Source organism: Aquarana catesbeiana, linkage group LG06 (assembly GCF_042186555.1).
Source record: "Aquarana catesbeiana isolate 2022-GZ linkage group LG06, ASM4218655v1, whole genome shotgun sequence".
Taxonomy (NCBI): domain Eukaryota; kingdom Metazoa; phylum Chordata; class Amphibia; order Anura; family Ranidae; genus Aquarana; species Aquarana catesbeiana.
In genome coordinates this window covers 38,341,065-38,363,763 of record NC_133329.1, presented here as the reverse complement: position 1 = coordinate 38,363,763, position 22,699 = coordinate 38,341,065, and the positions used below count along the sequence as shown (strand labels likewise).

The window sequence follows — 22,699 nt, the reverse complement described above, 5'->3', positions numbered from 1 at the left end:
TGCGTTTTTGATGCATTTTGCAGAAATGCATGGGAATTTTTTAACATGGGTTCCTATCGAACATGTTCACATCAATGCATTTTTGTGCCTCTGCGTTTTTGGAAAGGGTCAGGGACTTTTTTTCATGCAAAATGCAGCGTTTTGCATGTAATAGAACTCAATGGACCAGCATCAAAAACGCAACTACAGCGTTTTTGCATTTTTTTTTTTACACTGTATACAAAACGCTGTAAAAACGCTGTAAATACGCTGTTCAAAAACGCGGCAAGCACCGCAAAAAACACTGCAGAAACGCTCAAAAGCAACATGCATAGATGTGAATCGAGCCTTAGGCTGGGTTAGGTTGTGATTACAAAAAAAAAAAACAATATGTGTTTAAAGTATCCGATCATGACTGTAGTATAGAGGCTGCCAATGTTTCTGTCCTTCTGAAAATGCTAATTGCCTGCATGTTTTCCTCGCCCTCCAGCAATTTCTGAGTCACTAGCCGGCATGCATATCATTCAGTAGACGTCCAGATCTGTGTATCTGCTCCGGGCAGTGATTCCAAATTGTGAAGCCACTGGGTTACTGCTAGACAGTCAAGTAACTAGCATTTACAGAAGGATAGCTCAGAAAAAGGCAGCCTCCATGTGTCATGTATGACAGTTTTCTTTTAAAGATATAAATCTCAGGCAAACCTACATTAAATGCAATACAGAACTGATTAGAAATCATTACCCTGTAACCAATGTAAGTACTTAAATGTGTCTCTGTGTATTTTTAATCACTATTCTGGAGTTCAACTTTAAATCCTATCATTTGCTTTGTTGTTTAGTATGAAGTAACAGTGGAATTTTTGCATATCCGATGCCATGGCTGGAAATATTAAAAGTATTTTGGAGAGAGCTCTACAAAACATTTGCGAAATATCATTAGAGTCCTTCAGGAGAAAACTTAATGAAAATGAGGAGCCAGGATTTCCCAAAATTTCTCTGAAGTATATTGGAAAAAAAACTGAGGAAGAATTGGTGGATGTTATATGTCGCCATTATACTGTTCAACATGCACCTAATGTAATTGTGAAGCTCCTGAAAGAAATAAATGAGTGCCAAGCTAGTCTGGACCTTGAAAAAGAACTAAACAGAGGTAAGAAATAGTACTTTTACTTTATAAAATAGTGAAAAATGCTCCTTAACTCACCAGTCCTTTTCACAACAACCCAGGGTTTTTTGTTTTTTTTTCTTATACTATATTGTCCCAGGATGGGTCCTCGTAATCTTTAAACAATCATATCTAAGTGTAGTGGTACCTCCGTAGGGGCTGGTGAGTGTAGTGGTCCTTCTGTCACCCTTCCCAGCCAGGCAAACCCTTTTCAAGCATCCAGAGACATGGAAGCAGTCCTTGCGCTTGTTTTTTTGTATTTTATGGAGGGGAATTTTACTTGGATGGGGATAGGAACTTATGATTTGCCCAGGTAATTAACAATCAAAGTTTGGGACCAACTATATACACCACGGTGTATACAATCTCCTTTTCTCCTCCTGCGCTTCCTTGCTTGCAGACTATCATTCCTCTCTCCTCCAGAACGTCACTTGCTTGCACTTCCTGGATCAGCTAGCACTGTAGGCCCAAGACTGGCTCAGCCAGGCCTAAAGCAAATGCCCTTTGCAGGCAGGGACCATGGGCCCCTATGGTGTAGCAAAAATAGAAAGTTCCAGTGCTAGCTGTCCTGTGGCTACTGCTCCCAGTACCACCTCTTCAGGCACTGCCAGCAATCCTGGCTGCGGCTGCCCCTTTCCACTGCCCGTGCCACCACAATCCTCCAGGCTGGTTCTGCACCCATCCCAGACTGCTGCATCTCAGTCCTCTCAGGTATGCCTCCCAGTCCTTCTGAATGTGTGAACACTCACCAGCCCTCTTGGCTGCCTCTGTGGAACTCCTGGAGACTTGCCCAGCAGTGTTCTCCGGCTGTCCTCATTTGCTCCTCCCATGCCTCCTGGTCAGGACACCTCTGTGGGTTGTAAGAGGGTCCCATCCGTACCTGAGCCCAGGCCCAAGGTCCCCCCCCCCCCCCCAGACTGGGGAGCTCCTTCAAAGGCCCCAACAGCCTAACACTCATTCTCCATCTTCCACCCAATCAACTCTTCCCAAGCTGGGCTGACCCTGGGTATTTAAGGAGGCTTGCCCCCTGCCAATCCAGATTGGGGATTGGCCAGGGCTCCTCGGAATACCCCAGGCAGCCCCACCTCCCCTTTCCACCTCTCCCTCCAGAAAACACCAGAACATTCTGGAAAGAAGTAGGAGGTCCTGGTGATACTACCTGTGAGTCAACCAGCACTACCCTGAGCCACTCCCAGCCCAGATCAAAACACAGCCAGGCTTGGCTGCCAGCCAAGCCTGGATTTACCTGTTCTCACAAAATGTACTATTCTTCTAGCACACTGGAGGGTGCTACATAAGGATAAGGGTGCTACTTTGGCTCTCACACCTATTCACCCCTTATGGACGAGAGCAATTTTCACATTTCTGTTGTGAGCCTGTTTATTCAGTGATAATTTTGTCATTACTTATAACAATGTAACATATATATATTGTTTTTTTAAGGACAAACAAGACTTTCTTTTTGTGAATATTGTACTGCAACAATGATTTTTTATTCTCGCAACCCTTAGACAATTAAATGTAATAAAACTAAACAATAGGCACTTTTTCTTTTTCTGAGCAGTGTTAGTTTAAAAATAGTTTTACTGCACATAAAAAGTGTGCATTTATTCTGTAATTTGTCCTGTTTAACACAACACTAAAACTATGATTTGGGTACAAAGCATTGCAAAGATATTTACAAATAAAGTAAAGTAGATGTTTCCAATCTTGAGCTTTTTTCAGTGTAATATTAATGGACAAAACAAACAAAAACAGAAAAAAACGTTTAAATATTAGTTAATAAATTAGAAAAATAAAAAAACACCAGGGAAATTTTAATTGAATGGAGAAGGAGAATAAAGAGTTAATTAGGGCTGATTAGAGTAAACTAAGGGTTAATAAGGGGCTCAACAGGGGAACATTTTAATTAAGGTTGCTATAACTGACTTCATCTGCAGATTGAAGTTCATTTCTTTGATCTGTAGATGAATAAACAGAAACATACAAAACGAAACAATGTTTTTTTTTATCTTTCTGTATTGGAGGCTGAGCAATGTTTTTGATAAACCTTGCCAGACTTATTATTTTTTTTTTTACAGCTCCTGCTGCCAAGACCTTCTCTGTATACTCACCAATACAGCTATGATTCATCAGAGCTGATTTTCTGTGTACTTTGACAGGGGGGATTCGTACTGGATGCACTAGACACGCCCATGATGACATTTTTGGGGGCGTGTCTAGCACACCCAGAGTCTGCAACTGCTTAAAAAGTATTTAAAGCGGGGGTTCACCCACACCGCCAAAAAAAAAAAAAAAATTAAAAGCCAGCAGCTACAAATACTGCAGCTGCTGACTTTTAATACATGGCCACTTACCTGTCCCGGGGTCCAGCGATGTCGGCAGGGGACGCCGAGAACCCGCTCGGTTCTCGGCAGCTGCCGCCGCCATCCTAGGTGAGGGAATCAGGAAGTGAAGCGTTGCGGCTTCACTTCCCGGTTCCCTACTGCGCATGCGCGAGTCGCGCTGCGCGTCCCTAGTGGTCCCCGCTCTCTGCTGGGAGCTGTGTGTTCCCAGCAGACAGCGCGGTCGGGACGGGAAGAGGCATAGACTCCCATGGGAGTCTATGCCGGAAGTGGGTGCAAATACCTGTCTTTGACAGGTATCTGCACCCTCCTCCCCCCTGAAAGGTGCCAAATGTGACACCAGAGGGGGGGAGGGTTCCGAAAAGCGGAAGTTCCATTTTTGTGTGGAACTCCGCTTTAAAGTGGGAGTAAACTCCCATGCATAATGTGTCCCTATAAGTAGGCCTATAATAAGTCTTAGCTATAGGTACTGTAAATATCTCCTAAATGTGCACAGTTTAGGAATAGAGATGAGCCTGATGTTCAAGTCGAACATAAGTTTGACTTGAACACGGGGTGTTCGTCTGTTCGCCGAACAGCGAACATTATGCGGTGTTCGCGGGAAATTGGAAAGGCGCGGAACACCGGTAAAGTCTATGGGACACTAACATGAAAAACCAAAAGTGTTCATTTTAAAGGCTTATATGCAAATTATTGTCATAAAAAGTGTTTGGGGACCCGGGTCCTGCCCCAGGGGACATGTATCAATGCAAAAAAAAGTTTTAAAAACGATCGTCTTTTCAGGAGCAGTGATTTTAATAATGCTTAAAGTGAAACAAGTAAAATTAAATATTCCTTTAAATATCGTGGCTGGGGGGTGTCTATAGTATGCCTGTAAAATAGTGCATCTTTCCCGTGTATAGAACAATCCCACAGCAAAATGACATTTCTAAAGGAAAAAAAATAATTTAAAACTGCTTGCGGCTGTAATGAATTGTCGGTTCCCAGCAATATAGATAAAACTCATTGAAAATAACGGCATGTGCCCCCCCCCAGTCCATTACAGGCCTTTTGGGTCCCTTTTGGTGCGGGGTTCCCCGCACCAAAAAAAAAAGATTGGCGTGGGGTCCCCCCCCAAAATCCATACCAGACCCTTATCCGAGCACGCAACCTGGCAGGTCGCAGGAAGAGGGGGGGACAAGAGAGCGCCCCCCTCCTGAACCGTACCAGGCCACATGCCCGCAGCATGTGGAGGGGGCTTTGGGGTCCTCCCAAAGCACCTTGTCCCCATGTTGATGAGGACAACAACCTCATTCCCACAACCCTTGCCCACTGGTTACTGCTTATTGGAATCTGGAGGCCCCTTTAACAAGGGGACCCCCAGATCCCGCCCTCCCATGTGAATGGGTATTGGGTACATTGTACCCCTACACATTCACCCAAAAAAGTGTCAAAATTGTAAAAATGACAGTAGACAATTTGGGACAAATGCTTTATTAAAAAAAAAAACTGTCCCGCGATGTCCATTCATCCTCGATTACAGCGTTGGTGAATGTGTAGGTTTAAAATGTACCCGATACCCATTCACATGGGGGGGCAGGATCTGGGGGGCCCCTTGTTAACGGGACTTCCAGATTCTGATAAGCCCCTCACCCACCGACCCCCACAACCACCGGGCAAGGGTTGTGGGGATGGCCCTTGTCCCCATCAACATGGGGAACAAGGTGCTTTGGGGGGGGATCCCAAAGCACCCTACCCATGTTGAGTACATGTGGCCTGGTATGGTTCAGGAGGGGGGGCGCTCTCTCGTCCCCCCTTTTTCTGCTGCCTGCCAGGTTGCGTGCTTGGATAAGGGTCTGGTATGGACTTTGGGGGGGACCACTACGCCATTTTTTTTATTTTGGCACAGGGTTCCCCTTAAAATTCATGCCATGGACTGGGGAGGGAACCCATGCTGTTTTTTTCAATGATTTTTATCTATATTGCTGGGATCCGACAATTCATTACAGCTGCGATCAGTTTTAAATAGTTTTACTTTTTTTTCCTTTAGAAATGTCATTTTGCTGTAGTATTGTTCTAAACACGGGAAATATGAGCTACTTTACAGGCATACCAAAGACACCCCCCAGGCACGATATTTAAAGGAATATTTCGATTTTATTGTTTCACTTTAAACATTATTAAAATCACTGCTCCCGAAAAAACAGCCGTTTAAGACCAGCCTCGTTTTGGATTTTAGGTGTTTACAAGTTTAAAATAGGTTTTTTTGCTAGAAAATTACTTAGAACCCCCAAACATTATATATTGTTTTTTTTCTAACATCCTAGAGAATACAATAGCGGTCATTGCAATACTTATTTTTGCACCGTATTTGCGCAGCGGTCTTCTAAGCGCACTTTTTTTGGAAAAAATTCACTTTTTTGAAAAAAAAAATAAGACAACAGTAAAGTTAGCCCAATTTTTTTTTATATTGTGAAATATAATGTTACGCCAAGTAAATTGATACCCATCATGTCACACTTCAAAATTGCGCCCGCTCGTGGAATAGCGTCAAACTTTTACCCTTAAAAATCTCCATAGGCGACGTTTAAAAAATTCTACAGATTGCATGTTTTGCGTTACAGAGGAGGTCTAGGGCTAGAATTATTGCTCTCACTCTACCGGTCGCGGCGATACCTCACATGTGTGGTTTGACCACCGTTTTCATATGCGGGCGCTACTCACGTATGCGTTCGCTTCTGCGCGCGAGCTCGTCGGGACAGGGCGCTTTAAAAAAATTTTTTTTTTTTTTTATTATTTATTTTATTTTATTTTATTTATTTTTTCACTGTTTTTTAAAAAAAAAAATTTTGGATCACTTTTATTCCTATTACAAGGAATGTAAACTTCCCTTGTAATAGAAAAAAGCATGACAGGTCCTCTTAAATATGAGATCTGGGGTCAAAAAGTCCTCAGATCTCATATTTAGACTAAAATGCAAAAAAAAAAAAAAAAAATTAAAAAGTCGTTTAAAAAAAAATGACACAAAAAAAATCTGTGCCTTTAAGAGAGTGGGCGGAGCCGTCGTAATGACGTCGCTCCGGCCGTCACATGGTATGGAGACGGGTGAGCGCCATCTTGGCCTCACTTGTCTCCATACCTCAGCAGGGAAAGGACCCGATCACCTCCGCCGCTACCGACGGCTCCGGTAAGCGGCGGAGGGTGCGGGAGAGCGGCGGGAGGGGGGGTGGCACCTCTCCCGCCGCCGATAACGGTGATCTCGCGGCGAACCCGCCGCTGAGACCACCATTATCGTGTACGGAACCGCCCGCTGAAAAGATGGATATCTCGGTTGTGGCAGCAGCTGCTGCCGTTACCGAGATATCCATCTTCAAAAAAATGACGTATATATACAGTGGGCGGTCGGGAAGTGGTTAAAACTTTTTTTTTGCGTTGATCCATGTCCCCTGGGGCAGGACCCGGGTCCCCAAACACTTTTTATACCAATAACTTGCATATAAGCCTTTAAAATGAGCACTTTTGCTTTTTCATGTTCGTGTCCCATAGACTTTAACAGGGTTCGCTTGTTCGTACAAATTTTTTGCATGTTGGCTTGTTCTGGTGTGAACAGAACCAGGGGGTGTTCAGCTCATCCCTATTTAGGAGGTATTTACTGTACACGCAGCTGGTGATGTCTCCAATTCATGCGCTCTGATGGAACGGCCACCCGAGCCATTCCTTCAGAGTCCTGTGCTGTAAACAGCGCCTCCCACACACATGGCACATTATGGCTTTACCTTGCAGGTTCAAAAAAAACACACAGCGATATACTACCGCTTTAGACCCAAAAATAAAAATGTTACATATTGCAGCTTATCCATCTATAGATGTGGTTCTTTTTTCAGGCCTTTTTTATCTTTACCCAGTGAACCTGCTAGTAACAAGCTTCCTGTCCTAGGAAGGCAACGCTCGCTCACTGTACTGTATCTATGGAGTGTTGCCACCCTAGGCTCAACTCCTGATTTAAGCTTGGAAGGAAGATAGGATTGTTTGTGCTTTCAGTTCAGCTCTTAGTAGGTGACACAGACACCGCAATTCTGTCAAGATCAATAGGTATTTTCTGTAAGTCACCACATCCAAGAACTTGTAAGAGGGGCTTCATGGTTGGCTGAATTTGGCACCAATTTGGCACCAAAGTACCAGTCCCTACCAGTGTCGGTTGCTTCATTAGGGGCGCAGGGGTGCCACCACCCCAATCCACACGCCCGCCCCCTAATCTACGTGCAGGGTGCAGGGACGCATTGGATTTCAATGCAGTGGTTTTTTTTGTTTGTTTTTTTAGCACAAGATTAGAGCCCGAGGCTCTAATTGGCTTTAAAAAAGTTGTGTGACAATAGTGAATTACTATTCGCTATCATCTTCCTGATTCACCTCCTGGCCAATCAGGAAGTGGGTCCTGAGACCTGATTGGCCAGGAAGTCTCAGGACCCATTTGCTGTTTGGAAGGAGAAGCCCCGGCTCTTCCCTCAGCATACTCTCAATCTCGTGCTGCCTGTGACCAGCAGTCAGGGGAACCAGGTGAACCGAGCTCTTAAGGTAAGGCCTCTGATCTGCTGCGGTGGCGGTGTGAGGGGGGCAGGTTTGTTTGCCACCCCCACCAAAATATTGAGCACTAGCCGCCACTGGTCCCTACCCCCGCTTTAACCCTGCTAGAACACTGTCCATCCTGCTTCTTCCAATGGGCCTCCACGTGACATTCCCAGCAAAAGACCTTTTTATCCCAATAAAGGAATGTCTACACAAGAAATAGTTGATTGCTTGTGGTTGGAATTGTTTTATTTTCTTCTTTGGGATCTTACTGTAGCTAGCAGCTTTTTACCACCTAACGACCGCCCAACCTCCCACAATGTACTGCAGACTGGTGGCCGCTTTAGGCAAAGCAACGGACCCGTACATCGCTGCCTACATTTGGGTATCATGCGCCTGCATACGCACCCAGTCAATGATTCATAGCTGGGACCTGCTGATCAGCTGTGTGCAATTACAGCCCAGAGCCCTGTACTGGTAAACAACACAGAGCTCTGTACAGAGGGAGTGATCTGTCAGTTTCTCATCCCTGCATTGCAGGGATGAAAGAGCAGCACACATCACACACATTACACATTGTTGGGCACATATTTAACCGCTTGATCGCCCTAGATGTTAACTCCTTCCTAGCCAGTGTCATTAGTAGAGTGACAATGTACAGGTATAGTATTAGTACTGAACACTGTATTATTGTCACTGGTGATGTCAGTGGCAGTTAGGCAGTTCCCCCCGCACTATTGCAATCCCGTTATTAGTCCCATTAAGTATATATATATATATATATATATATATATATATATATATATATATATATATATATATATATATAAAAAAAAAATACAGTATATATTCCATAGTTTGTAGGTGCTATGATTTTCAGGCAAACCAATTAATATATACCGTATTTATCGGCGTATAACACACACTTTTTTTTCCATTAAAATCAGGGGAAAGTCGTGGGTGCATGTTATACGCCGATCCCCGCTAATTGTGAGCTATCGGCGGCTATCGCCGCCGACATTCACATAGCGAGTATTTTTAAATATGGCGCCGCGGAGTTCGGAGGGACTCGGCGGTGCTGAACGAGCGCCGCCGAAATCACAGTGAGCCGAGATACACATAGTCGAGTGTATTTGGCTCTTTCCGGCACCGCTCACAGTCACGCCCAGTCCCGCCATTGGACCTGTGTAATGACCATCATAGGGCGGGACTGGGCGGGTCTGTGAGCGGCGCCGGAAAGAGCCGAATACACTCGACTATGTGTATCTCGGCAGCGTTCGTTCAGTTCCGCCGGCACCGAGTCCCTCCGAACTCCGCGGCGCCATATTTAAAACTACTAGCATGTGTATGTTAGCAGCGGCGGCGGCGGCGGCAGGCATGGACACTGGGGACAAGGCTGCACTGGGGACAAGGCTGCACTGAGGCAAGGCTGCACTGGGGAAAAGGCTGCACTGAGGCAAGGCTGCACTGGGGAAAAGGCTGCACTGGGGACAAGGCTGCACTGGGGACAAGGCTGCACTGGGAACAAGGCTGCACTGGGGACAAGGCTGCACTGAGGCAAGGCTGCACTGAGGCAAGGCTGCACTGGGGAAAAGGCTGCACTGGGGACAAGGCTGCACTGGGGACAAGGCTGCACTGGGGAAAAGGCTGCACTGGGGAAAAGGCTGCACTGGGGAAAAGGCTGCACTGGGGAAAAGGCTGCACTGGGGAAAAGGCTGCACTGGGGAAAAGGCTGCACTGGGGACAAGGCTGCACTGAGGCAAAGCTGCACTGACAAGGCTGCACTGACACTGAAAAGGCTGCAATGACACTAACAAGGCTGCAGATGAACACTGATGAGGCTGCATTGATGGGCATTTTAATGTAAGTTTCTTTTCCTTAAACTTCCCTCCTAAAAGTTTTTTTCCTTAAAATTCCCTCCTAAATTTGGGGTGCGTGTTATACGCCGGCGCGTGTTATATGCCGATAAATACAGTAATTATTGGGATTTTTTTTTTTTATTATCAAAGACATATAGCAGAATACATTTTGGCCAAAATTTATGAATACATTTGATATTTTTTTTAATGTTTTTAATGGATATAAAAAAAATATATATATTTTTTCAATTTTCCCTTTTTACGTTTATATAGCAAAAAAAAACAAAAAAAAAAAAAACTCGGTGATCAAATACTACCAAAAAAAAGCTCTATAAAACAAATGATTTAAATTTGATTTGGGTACATCGTTGCCTTGCCATGCAATTACCAGTTAATGTAGCGCAGTGCAGTATAAAAAAAATGGCCTGGTCATGAAGGGGGTAATATCTTCCAGAGCTGAAGTGGTTAAAACACCACCTGTCACTAAACAGCATTTTTTCCTTTCGGCCCCTTTCACAAGATCGGACCGTTCAGGTCCGCCTGTCAGTTTTGACGGCGGGCCTGAACAGGCGCTCCATGTCAGCCTATGGAGCGACGGATGTCAGCGGAGACATGTCCGCTGACATCCGATCCGGTCTGATCCGCAAAAAGCAGACGGATGGCTCTACGTTTAGGTCCGTCGCTGGCGGATCGGATTGGGTGAGATCTGATGAAAACGGACATGCTGTCCGTTTTCATCCGATCCCTCCATAGGCGGCAGCGGCGCCTGACAAGCCCCTCCCCGCTCAGTGAGCAGAGAGGGACCTGTCATCCGCCGGCTCGGTGGAGATCAATGGACTGATCTCCCACTGAGCTGGCGGACCGAGGCGGGCTCCATGGAAATGGAGTCTGCCTCGTGTGAAAGGGGCCTTCCTTCAGTCTGCTAATTAAGGGGAGTGGTTAATTGTTCACAGATGCTGCAGGAACTATATAACTTTCTGTAGAGCTCACATTTAATTTGCCCACATTTTGTTTGTTGTAACTGTGACAAAGTGGGGAAAATGACTAATGCCCTGTACACACGGTTGGACTTTCCGACGGAAAATGTGCGATCGGAGCTTGTCAGAAATTCCGATTGTGTGTGGGCTCCATCTGACTTTTTCCATCGGAATTTCTGACACACAAAATTTGAGAGCAGGACCTAAAATTTTCCGACAACAAAATCCGTTCGCATAAATTCCGATCGTGTGTGGACAATTCCGACGCACAAAGATCCACGCATGCTAAGAATCAAGCAGAAGAGCCGCACTTTTTCATTTTATTTAATTTTTTTTTTTTTTTCATTTTTCTCGGCTCGTCGTACGTGTTGTACGTCACCGCGTTCTTGACGTTCGGAATTTCCGACCAACTTTGTGTGACCGTGTGTATGCAAGACAAGTTTGAGCCAACATCCATGGATTTTGTTCCCGCAATGTCCGATCGTGTGTACAGGGCATTAGTGGTGAGTTTAAAATGGGAGTCCTCTAGCCTGTAAGTGACATTTGACATTTCCTGTAAGTAATATTATTGTAACTGGGATAATGGGTGCTAGTGAGGTTGAAGGTTTTGTGCAGTGCACAGTGTGCCGCATGTATACAGTAAAGGAGCAACAGCTCCAGGATGGATACCGCTGCCGCAGATGTAAGCAGGTTACCATTCTGGAAGCTCACATTAGAGATCTGGAGGAGAGAATTGTAACACACGGCAGAACTGACAACCTTGAAAGGAGTCTTCTGCTCACTGAGCTGGTGGTCAGTAGGGTTGATGTCGAGGGTGGAGGGGCTAGTCTGGATTATCAGGTAGGAAGATGGGTTACTGTAGTCAGAGGGAGTGGTAGGGGCTCACAGAAAAGGAAGGCCAGCCCTGGGTTTGAGCTCCCAAACGAATTTCGCTAAGTTGAGTAAAGATGTGGAGGTGGCAAACACAGAGGTGGCAGCCCTAGATGTCACTGCTACCCCTAACAGCTGGGAGAGCAGCCCATCTAGTAGAGGTGGTGAGGGGAGTGCAGGTAGGCCTAGACAGTTGGTGGTAGTAGTGGATTCTATAATCAGAAGGACTAATGGAATAATTTGTCACCAGGATCGACTCAACTGAATGGTTTGCTGTCTCCCTGGTGCCAGGGTTTGGCACGTGGTGGACCGGGTTGATAAATTACTGGGAGGAGCTGGGCATGACCCGGCTGTCTTGGTCCATGTTGGAACCAATGACAGTCTACATGGAAGGTGGAGGCTCCTTAAGAATCAATTTAAAGAACTAGGATGCATGTTGAAGGGAAGCATCTCCAAGGTGATATTCTCTGAAATATTGCCTGTGCCATGCGGAACACAGAAAAGGCAGGTGGGTGGGGGGGGGGGGGGGGATTAGAAAGCTGATTGCATGGCTAAAGACCCAGGGTTTAATAGGAGAGATTTGGGTTTCTAGAGCACTGGGCTGACTTTTCATGGGGGTGCAACCTATATGCTAAAGATGGTTTGGGCCTGAATGGAAGGGGATCTGCTGTGCTGGGGGAGAGGCTTATGGGAAGGTTGAAAGAGTATTAAAACCAGGATTGAGGGGGGAAGGTGAATTACATTATAATGGGGCAGACAGGTTAGATAGGGGTCAGTCCCTAATGGAGGGTAGAATGGGGAAAGACAGGTAGAGGGCTATGGCAGGTGACAAGAAGGTTCCCATGTTACAAACAACCATTGGAAATGGTACCAATTTGTACTAAGCAAAACATATTTTAAAATACGTGTGAAAAATGTGATGATGTATTAAAGTGTTTGTTCACCAATGCCAGACACCTGTCAAGCAAAATAAATGAGTCGGTGGCTTTGGTGTAAGAAGAGAACTATGATTTAATTGACATTGCTGAATCTTGGCTTCAATCTTCACATGGCTGGGCTATTAAAGTGGTTGTAAACCCTCATATATAACCAGTGAAGTGACTGGCTTCAGGTGATACACAAAGATGGAAAAAATCCTCCTACATAAGTTGTACCTGTTTATCTGCTGTCTTCTCTACATCCATTCAAAGTCAAGAATATATAAGCTTCTCTGAACTGTCAGAAAAAAAGAGGTGGAGAGCTGAAGTTACATCAGTGAGGAGAGCTCTAAGAGCTGATTTTAGGGGGGACGCACCCCCCTTTACACAGCACAAAGGAACAGAGCTTAGGCTGTCAATCAGCTGGAGCTCCTTCCCATGTCACCCATACTTTTTATGTTTTTTTTTTTTTTCTTTTTTATTATGATAGCTCAATGTGTTTATGTAGGTAGCGGCAGGGGAAGGGACTATTTCTCCTCTTTCGGGCGTGGAAGAATGTCAGAATGTCTCTTCCGCGCCCGTTCCTCATGCTGGCTCAAGTCCCGGCCAGCGAGTCCCCTATAGTGTCTTCCCTGGCGCCGCGGAGTGATTCCTCCCCCTCTGCTCTGTTCTGTATTCGGCCTGAGAGAAGAAGCAGTGAGGCGAGCGGCCGCGCCGGCGGGAGAAGAAAAAGCAGCTGGCATCTGAATCAAATAGTTTGTGGACACTCGCACTCCAGTGCATGCAGTAGCAGGATAAGGGAGGATAGGCGGCATGGGTGGCACTGTCGGCAGGCAGCACATGCGTTATGGCATTAGCTAAATGGGTGGCACTGTCTACAGCACATTACGGCATGGGTGGCACTGTCTGCAGAAAAATATTTGGCATTGGAGGCATTGGTGCCACTGTCTGCAGGTAGCACGTGCGTTATGGCCCATAATGCATGTGCTGCCTGCAGAGACAGTGCCACCCATGCCGTAATGTGCTGCAGAGACAGTTTTAAGGCGGGGTCTGGGGAGGGGCCAGGGGCGGAGCTAGGGGTGGGGCTGAAGGAGAGACTAGGGGCGGGACCAGGGGTGGATCTGAAGGGGGCCCCATCAGGTAGGCTGTACGGGGCCCCATGATTTCTATCAGCTGCCCTGACTATAGTGGTTTGTTCATATGTGATGTTTGACAACCACTTTAATATTCCTGGCTATGCTCTCTTTCGGAGAGACAAGGTAAAACGGAGGGGTGGTGGCGTCTGTCTCTATGTGAGAAGTGATCTCAAAGCGAGTGTGAAAGAGGACCTAGGTGATGGAGAGTGTGATGAGGATGAAGCTTTATGGGTGGAACTGCATATGGATGTGCGTAGTTCAAAGTTAATCATTGATGTTTGTTATAGGCCACCCAGTTGTTAATGAGGATGTGGGGACTCAGCTCCTTGCACAGATAGAAAGGGCTGACACTATGAAATAAAAATAACAATTCATGGTTTTGAGCAGTATGGTTTATCCAGCTGCTGGGAAGCTCATTGAGAAAGATTTGTAGATGTTGTGTTAAATAGAAGACACCTTTTTCCATTGCTCTGTGGTCCAGTTCTGATGCTCATGCGCCCATTGTAGGAGCTTTTGGCCACGGATCATCATCAGCAGCAGCTTGAGCGGTCTGCGGTTATCCAGCCCCATACGCAACAAACTGCTATGCTCTGTCTGTTCTGACACCTTTCTATCAGAACCAGCATTACCTTTTTCAACAATTTCAGCTACAGTATCTCTTCTATTGAATTGGACTACACAGGCCAGCCAGCCTCCATCAATGAGCCTTGGGCACCCATGAATGACCCTGTTGTCAGTTTGCCAGTTTTCCTTTCTTGAACCACTTTTGGTCGGTCCTGACCACTGCAAACTTTCACCCAGTCGTCTAGCCATTACAATTTCGCCCTTGTCAAAGTCCCTCAAACCCTTACACTTGTCCATTTTTTCGACTTTCAACACTTCAACTTCAGGGACAACATGTTCACTTGCTGCCTAATATATCCCACCCACTTTCACCTGCCATTGTAACAAGATTATCAATGTTATTCACTTAACCTGTCAGTGGGCATAACATTATGGCTGATTTGGTGTATGTATATATATTCATTGGCAAATCTAACCCATCTTTCTATTCTTTTTCCCTAATGCAGTGGGTGCAACAATCAACACAGTGGAGAACGCAGGAAGTAGACTGCATTTGGGTAAGAAGCACATATTCATATTGGATGGGTAATTGAAGGATGCCACGTCATAAACAATACAATTGTTTAACTACTTGATCACCAGCTTGTGTACACCCCTTCATTACCTGGTCATTGTTCAATTTCCATGATAGTTTATTGACACACGGTCAGGCAATATTTCACCAGGATTAAAAAATATCATATGGCAATTTTTATTTATTATTTTTTTTGTTTTGGATAGAGTGGAGAGGGATTAGAACATCAGATTCACTCTCCCTATATATCCTGCTTACCATTATCACCCAGAGTGAAAATAAAATAAAACTCCAACTTTTTAGTTGTCCTCAGAACAGGAATAGAGGGTACATTTTCACTAGTTCTGGTGAACCTGGTGACAACCAGGGATTCCATCATTTTGGAGGGATCTCCTCTCATTTCCTATTTTGGTTATGGGATGGGAAGTGAGGGGAAATCTCTTCAATGGGACACATATAGCAAATAATAACCTGACAGGGGTTATATCTACTTCTATCCAAAAAAAAAAAACTTTGCCTTTAGTTCTGCTTTCATTTTATATCATTTTTTGAGACAATGATTTTTAAAAAATTACCAGCATTTCTAATATCGGCATTTTTAAATTTTCCTCTCTGTTTAGAATGTACATATAAGTTTTTTTTCACCTGCGTATTATCCTGCTTTTTTACTATAATTGATTCCCTAGAGACAAAGGACATTTTAATATAGGGATTAATGGATTATGGACATTTTCGATTGGTGATGCCGTTATACATCGCTGTATCCTATTATATATTATGATCATATTATTAGATGCTGTATTAATTATTTTTAGCTATTGATGATGCTAAGCATATTTTATTGTTATTGTCTGTTTTTTTATAATTATCTGGTGAGTTTTATATTCCATTGAAGGTTTTACCTTTACTTTTGATTTTTATGTCCCCTAAATTCAGCCATTTTGTTGAAGCCCTTGTGTGTATTCAATTTGTGACCGGAAGTAGTTGCGTTATGACCACTTCTAGTTATGCATTGCATACTAGCACATTATGTGAAACTTACCTTAGAACAAAGCCCTCCAGTGGCGCACTGTCATCGGTTCCTTCCTGCTTCGCGGACTCCGCCTGTGTGACTGTCTGGAGGCGCAATGACATCACTCCTACGCATGAGTGCGGGAGCCGTCATTAATAGCACAGTACTCTGAAGGAATGGTACGGGTATGCTGTGCATGTGCCGGTGATGTCACTGGCTGCATCTAAAGTAAACATCTCCTAAACGGTGCATGTTTAGGAGATATTTAGTGTACCTTAAAGTGATACTAAGGGCTTTTTTTTTTTTTAAATAACAAACATGTTAAACTTACCTCCACTGTGCAACTCGTTTTGCACAGAGTGGCCCCAAACTCCATTTTCTGTGGGTCCCTCGGTGGCTCTCTTGGCTCCTCCCCACTTCAGATAACCCCCTATGGGAAGCGCTCTCCCAAGGGGGTAACCTTGCGGGTGCGCTCCCGAGTCCAGCATTCGGCGTCCATAGCCACCGACGCCCGCCCCCCGGCGCCCACATCATTGGATTTGATTGACAGCAGCGGGAGCCAATGGCTGCGCTGCTATCAATCTATCCAATGAAGAGCCGAGAACCCGGGGCAAAAATCCAACACGTTCTCGATGCGGGACTTTCCAGGGCTCAGGTAAGTAAAACGGGGGCTGGGGGGGGGGCAGTAACTGTCAGAAGTTTTTTCACCTTAATGCATAGGATGCATTAAGGTGAAGAAACATGAGGGTTTACAACCCCTTTAAGGTAAGCCTTATTATAGGTCTACCTATAGGTAAAAATCATGCATAGGAGTTTACTCCCACTTAGACCCCTTTCACACTGAGGCGCTTTCACGCTAAAAAAAGCACCTGAAAAGCTCACGAAAACCTATTTTCATTAAAATCAATGAACGCTTTCACACTGGGGCAGTGCGCTGGCAGGGTGGTGAAAAAAACACCTCTCTCCATTGAAATGAATGAAAAGCTCTTCAAAAGTGCTCAGTGTTTTACTGGCGGTTTACAAGCGCCTCAGTGTGAAAGTGGCCTTAAAAAAAATAAATAAATTGGCTTGACATATGTTTTAAGCCCCTACTAAGATCCCTTTCACACTGGGGCACTTTGCAGGTGCTACAGCGCTAAAAATAGCGCCTGCAAAGCGCCCTGAAAGTGCCGCTGCTTTGTCTCCAATGTGAAAGCCCCGAGGGCTTTCACACTGGAGCGGTGTGCTAGCAGGACGGGAAAAAAAGTCCTGCTAGCAACATCTTTGGAGCGGTGAAGGAACGGTGTGTATACCGCTCCTTCACCACTCCTGCCCATTGAAATCAATGGGGTACTGCGGCTATACTGCAGAGGTGCTTTGTGGTGGTTTTTAACCTTTTATTGGCCCCTAGCAGGGGGTAAAAACACCCCGCTATTGGTCAAATACCGCCGCTAAAAAGACAGTAAAGCGCCTCTATAAATAGTGGCGCTTTACCGCCGACGCATCTCCCGCCCCAGTGTGAAAGGGGCCTTAGTCGCCTGCTCCTCAACACCTGAAGCTCAAAAAGTGCATACTCTACCTTAAAAGCAGAATGGGAGCGAACACAACAGAAATACCCAAATGTGTGTTACACGTAAGACTTGGTAAGTTACAGAACAAAACATGCAGAAAAACTTGTTACCATCATACTAAAACTTTTGCTAAACCTCAGACTGACACTGGAAATAAAGAATAAATGTTACTATGTTTATAATAAAAATGATAAAAAAGAAATTAAATACATAAACAATTCTATATTTTTTTTGTCTTTTAGAATTAACCCCATTGAAAGACAGAACAAATCACGTACTGCCTAATCTTTCTCGCCACCATGATCGCCAGGGACACCCAGATAGACAAATGCAGGGAGCTGCAAAAAAATCTCTAAACATGGGGAGACATATAATGCCAAGAGGAAAACATCTGCCTGACATAACACTAAAGCAACTGACAGAGTACGATATTACCCATATGAAGGAGGATCACCATGGCAAACCACATATATATGCTCGGCTTTTATTCAAGCATTTTGTGCCATTTGAGAGCTGTAAAATATGGACTGCACAAAAGGTAAATTTTGATGGCTATGGAGGTCGCAGGGCTATTCCAGAAAACCTGTTGGTCACTATAATGAAGGAGGTCCGAAATGAATTTGGAGAATTGAAACCAGAGGACAAAACGGAAATAAAAAATAAATTGAATTACCTCCTGAAAAATCCCCCCAAGACTGGATGGCCACGACCATTTTGATCATTTTTTTTTTTAGATGTCAGAACACATTTTTACTTCATGTTATGTTTTTACATCATCTTAAGTGAATTCTAATTAGAAAATGTTTTAGTTTCTATTAGATGATTTTTCTTTGACGTGGTTTAAAAGCTAGAATTTTACATTACTGCAAGGTAACACATAAAAAATGAAAATGCCTAAGGTGCTCAGTAAGTAACGAACTCCTGAAAATCAAACTTTGGGGATATAACAAACCCTCGAGGGAACCAATAAGTATCACACCATAATAAATACAAGACCCTCAATGACTTTTCCATAAATACTTGGATCAAAAGTAACTATACAAACAGTCCAAGAGTTATTGCTTACTGATAAATATAAATATTCTATCACTGACCATCATTAGCCCAAAATGGAGCTGACTCCATTGCAGATTGCAGGTAAGAGATCCAGAAATTATCTAAAAAACACATGAAGTGAAAGTGTTGCAAGAGAGCCTCATAGTGCAGTAGAATGTGGGGGCATCACCAGTGATGTAGCCCTGCAGTCTGTAGCCAACAGCATCATAACCAACCAGTAAGAATTGGGAAGGGGAGGAGGAGACTGGACCATGGCCGTCTTTAAGGCAGGGCAAAAGGGGCAGCTGCTCTGGGCCCTGTCATTGTTTTGGGGCTCAAAGCAGCTGTCTCATACTTGCCAACTATCGCAGTTTAACTTCCCTTGTCCCTTGAAGTTTTAGTCCTGTGCTGTGTCCTGATATCTCAGTGTGAAGTTCTGTTACTAATGCTGCCCAGCTCTGCCCTATTGTCATGTACAGATGACTCACCTGCAGACCCTGTGTTTACATATAAATAGTGGCATCATTAATATGTTAATAGCGTTGGACCGTCTACATTGATATGTAAATAGAGGCGGCATTCATATGTGTAGCACTAACTCTCAGTGGAGCTGCTGGTTTAAGCGGGTCTGTTACCTTCACTCTGCTTCCATCTGTTTCACTGACACCGGGTCTAGGGGTTCCGTTGAGTTTACTCTTTGGACAACACACGCACCAACACTGGAGTACGTTTTCAATGCTTTATTAAAACAAACGACTTAGGAAGTAGCAGGAAAGAGGTAGAAAGGAAACTTGCAGAAGAAACTTAAATATTCTCTGGTAGGGTTCTCTTGACAAAATGTCCTGGTAGAATCCAAATATTATTCGAAATGCGCTCCCCACGTGGGACACACTCCTTACTCGTCTGGATAGGCCTCTCTCACCGGTCTAGCAGCCAGTACGCAGCACGCATCAAAGTCTCTGCCACAGACTTGTTTGGGAATAAAATCCGTACGATCCTCTGCCACAGGATGTATAGATTTCTCTGTAGTGAAAGTCCGTCACAGTGCCTGAACCTTTAAGCCGAACCGGCAACACTATGCTGTATAGTTACTTTTAGATGCATCCTCCAACCGAGTCACCAGGCCCCTCTATAGACCAGCATGTGGCGTGATCTCTCCAAGATGGGTCCTCCCCTGGGATCTCCTCGGTTGTCCAGCTTCGTCACACAGGACCGACAGCTCAGGACCATTCCTAGGCCGCGGTAGTAGGCCCCAGACAAGCCTCTGGACCCACCCCTGCGCCGATGTATCGTGGGCCTCCCGATCAGAGGACCACGAGGTAGCTCCTTAACGCATACCTGTCGGCCAGGAGGGCCAGCAGGTGGCTGTAAAACGAACCCCAAACTATGGCGTCTGTCCCATAAATACCCTCTCCCAGAATGCAACTCAGAGGACCACCTCCACCGAGCGTGCCTCCGGGACAGAGGAGGAACCATTCGCTTCAACGCGTTGCCTTTCCAACTCTGACTAGTGATAACAGCGACACCCACCGGTCAGCACAGAAACACACACAACGTCAGCCAAGCTGGAACAGAGGCAAACTTTTACCTTCCTAACGCACAATTTACTAAATTTACCTAACATGCGGTAGATTGCAGTGAGCATCAGTGAGCAGTACTAAAGTGCAGTAACCTCTAGCAACCAGTGAGCAGTCTTGATGTACAGTAATCTCTAGCAACCAATTACCAAGCAGAAGTCACTTGCTGTGCAACCTCTAGCAACTAAATCGGTGATCCATAATGTGTGCTTTGACTAGCAGCCAGTCAGTGAGTGGTAATGATATGTTGTAACCTATAGCAACCAATCGCAATTACTGCCTGATCTGATTTAGTAAATTGATTTTGAGTCTAGCTGCTATTGTATGTCTCAGAGCAGGTGGAGCACAAAATTGCAATGGGGGGGGGGCAAGAAAATGTCTGCCCAGGGTCCAGTCAATAGTAAAGAAGGCCCTGCACTGGACAGCTACAATACTGGTGACTTTCCCCTATTAGGTTACCAGCACTTGTGTCCCAGACCGAAAGCACTAAGAGCGGACTCTCTGCAACTGCTGCAGTGGCTGCTCCTGACTCGGGCTGGATTTTCACCACTGTGCTATCTCATAGGATTTCTACCACATGTGCTTCCTTCTCACCAGGGTTGTTATGTGTCATTTCACTTGTGCGCTGATTAAGCATACTTACTTACTGCACTATACTTACTTACATACTAACTGCATTATGAGGATCTTTTGCTCCACTGTCTACTGCAAGGAAGGAGCCATCAAACCACACCACAAAGAGGTTTGGGAATACAAACAATAGAGCTTGCAGCTATGGCAAGGTCTAAGCAGCCCCCTACAAACTACGGTTGCCATTTTTTCTTCACGCCAAACTCGAACACTTTAGTGGTGCACAGTAATTTTAATTTTTTTTTCTTTGTTTTTTTTATCTTTTGCACACATGTTTAAAAAAAATCATTTTAGGCCTGAAGATTACACAAAACCCACAAATATTAAATATTTTCTGAAAGCAGACACTCTAGAGAATAAAATAGCGGTAGTTCCAATTTTTTATGTCACATGATATTTAAATAAAGTGCAGCACTAGAACAATAAAGTGCAATTCGTGCGAATAACACAATGCATGTAATATGTGCAAAACATCCAAATTTATGCTAAAGTGCAATCTGTGAAATCATTAACCACTTCAATACTGGGCATTTCCCCCCCTTCCTGCCCAGGACAATTTTTAGCTTTCAGCGCTGTTGCACTTTGAATGACAATTGCACAGTCATGTAACACTGTACCCAAATGACATTTCTCTTTCATTCATTGACGAACACAGCTCTTTAATCTTGACCTTTTGGTTATATCGCCACCTTTAGGAGAGGACTAGGCAGAACACAAAAAAACAAGCACCGTACAGGGCGGTCCTACTGGCTATAACCCCTCACTCTGCTCCCAGCAGCTCAGTTTTTTTTCTGCCTAGTCTAGGAGAAGGACCTGGCTCCCTGTGGGGACCAGTGGTCTTTGAAATTTTGTTTGCTGTTTTGTTTTTTCTTCCTGTGATCTACAATCAACAGCCGGGCTGGGTGACAGGCTGGATAATATAGATCCCGGTAGTCTCCCCAGCCTGGACATCGAGCGCATGCAGACTTTAGCTCCGTGATGGGTCGGCCGCGAAAGGCGCCATTCTGGTCCGGAGCAGCCGGCGAGCTCTATGCTCCGGGGCGCGCACATGACCGAGTCACAGTGTTGCCATGGCCAACAGCCACTCCGTACTATGTGGGAGATGGGTCTGTCTATGGAGTGCGTTCAGCAGTCCCTACAGGAGGGGTAAGTATGGTTCCACCTGTTTAGGCAGGATGGAGCAGCTGAGCACTCTCTGGGAGTTCGATTAGGGGGTCTCTCTCTCCCTTTCCTCTCTCCCTGCCTCAATCCCTCCTCCCCATACAAAGGGGGCACTGCATGGCTGGGCGTAGGGGGTGCGGAGCACTTACCTGGCCCGGGGGTCCTCTGGGCAGTCTCTGGGCCTGGCATGGGGTTGTGCTGTTTTTTTTTTTTTTTTCTTCGTTTGTTCCCCTCGTTTTTTACCTTCATTTTTTATCTTCGTTTTTTCCCTTTGTTCTTTAGCCCCGCCATTTTCTTGGAGCGCGGCAGCCATTTTCCCGGCGTTTTTGGACGCTTTTGTCTGAGGCGGCCATTTCCTTGTAGCCATTGGGGATGGTTTCTGTCTAGCGCTGGGCGGCTGTTTAAGCCAAGAACAACGCAAAACTGACACAGAACACCTCGTGGTTTGGACGCCGGCAGAAAGGAGAATGGACAGCAGCACAGCACAACGCCTTGGCAGGGTGGCGAGTCCTGCGGGGGGCCCCTCAGTCTGTGGCAGCTAGGAGGGTAGGCATTTTTTGTCTCTTGTCTTAGGTCCCGGGTGACAGACGAGAGTGGGTCAGACATGGCGTGGGATGCCGACGCTTCTTCCCCAGACACTCCTGTGATAGCAACCCGTTCCCCTGCACCTGCGGTGCTCATGGATGCTCTGTCAGCGGTCCTGGAATCATTTGTTTTCAGGGTGGAAGTGGCGTGCGGGCGCCAGGTGGGTAAAAAATGCCCCCTCCCCCCGTCTTCTGGGGAAAGCTCTGATGCAGACTCGGG

At 45.3% G+C, this 22,699-nt stretch overlaps 1 protein-coding gene across 2 annotated transcripts in view; it reads left to right on the top strand.

The window, feature by feature from the left end:
- The window catches only part of LOC141148320 (uncharacterized), a 69,421-nt gene extending 48,277 nt beyond the window's left edge, over window positions 1-21,144 (top strand). For both annotated transcript variants that reach the window (XM_073635646.1, XM_073635648.1), the window contains exons 2-4: window positions 818-1,128; window positions 14,863-14,913; window positions 17,735-21,144. In XM_073635646.1, the coding sequence (XP_073491747.1) occupies window positions 855-1,128; window positions 14,863-14,913; window positions 17,735-18,210 (801 nt within the window). In that variant the 5' untranslated portion in view covers window positions 818-854 and the 3' untranslated portion in view covers window positions 18,211-21,144. The remainder of the gene's footprint in view (window positions 1-817; window positions 1,129-14,862; window positions 14,914-17,734) is intronic.
- The last annotated feature ends 1,555 nt before the right edge of the window (window positions 21,145-22,699 follow it).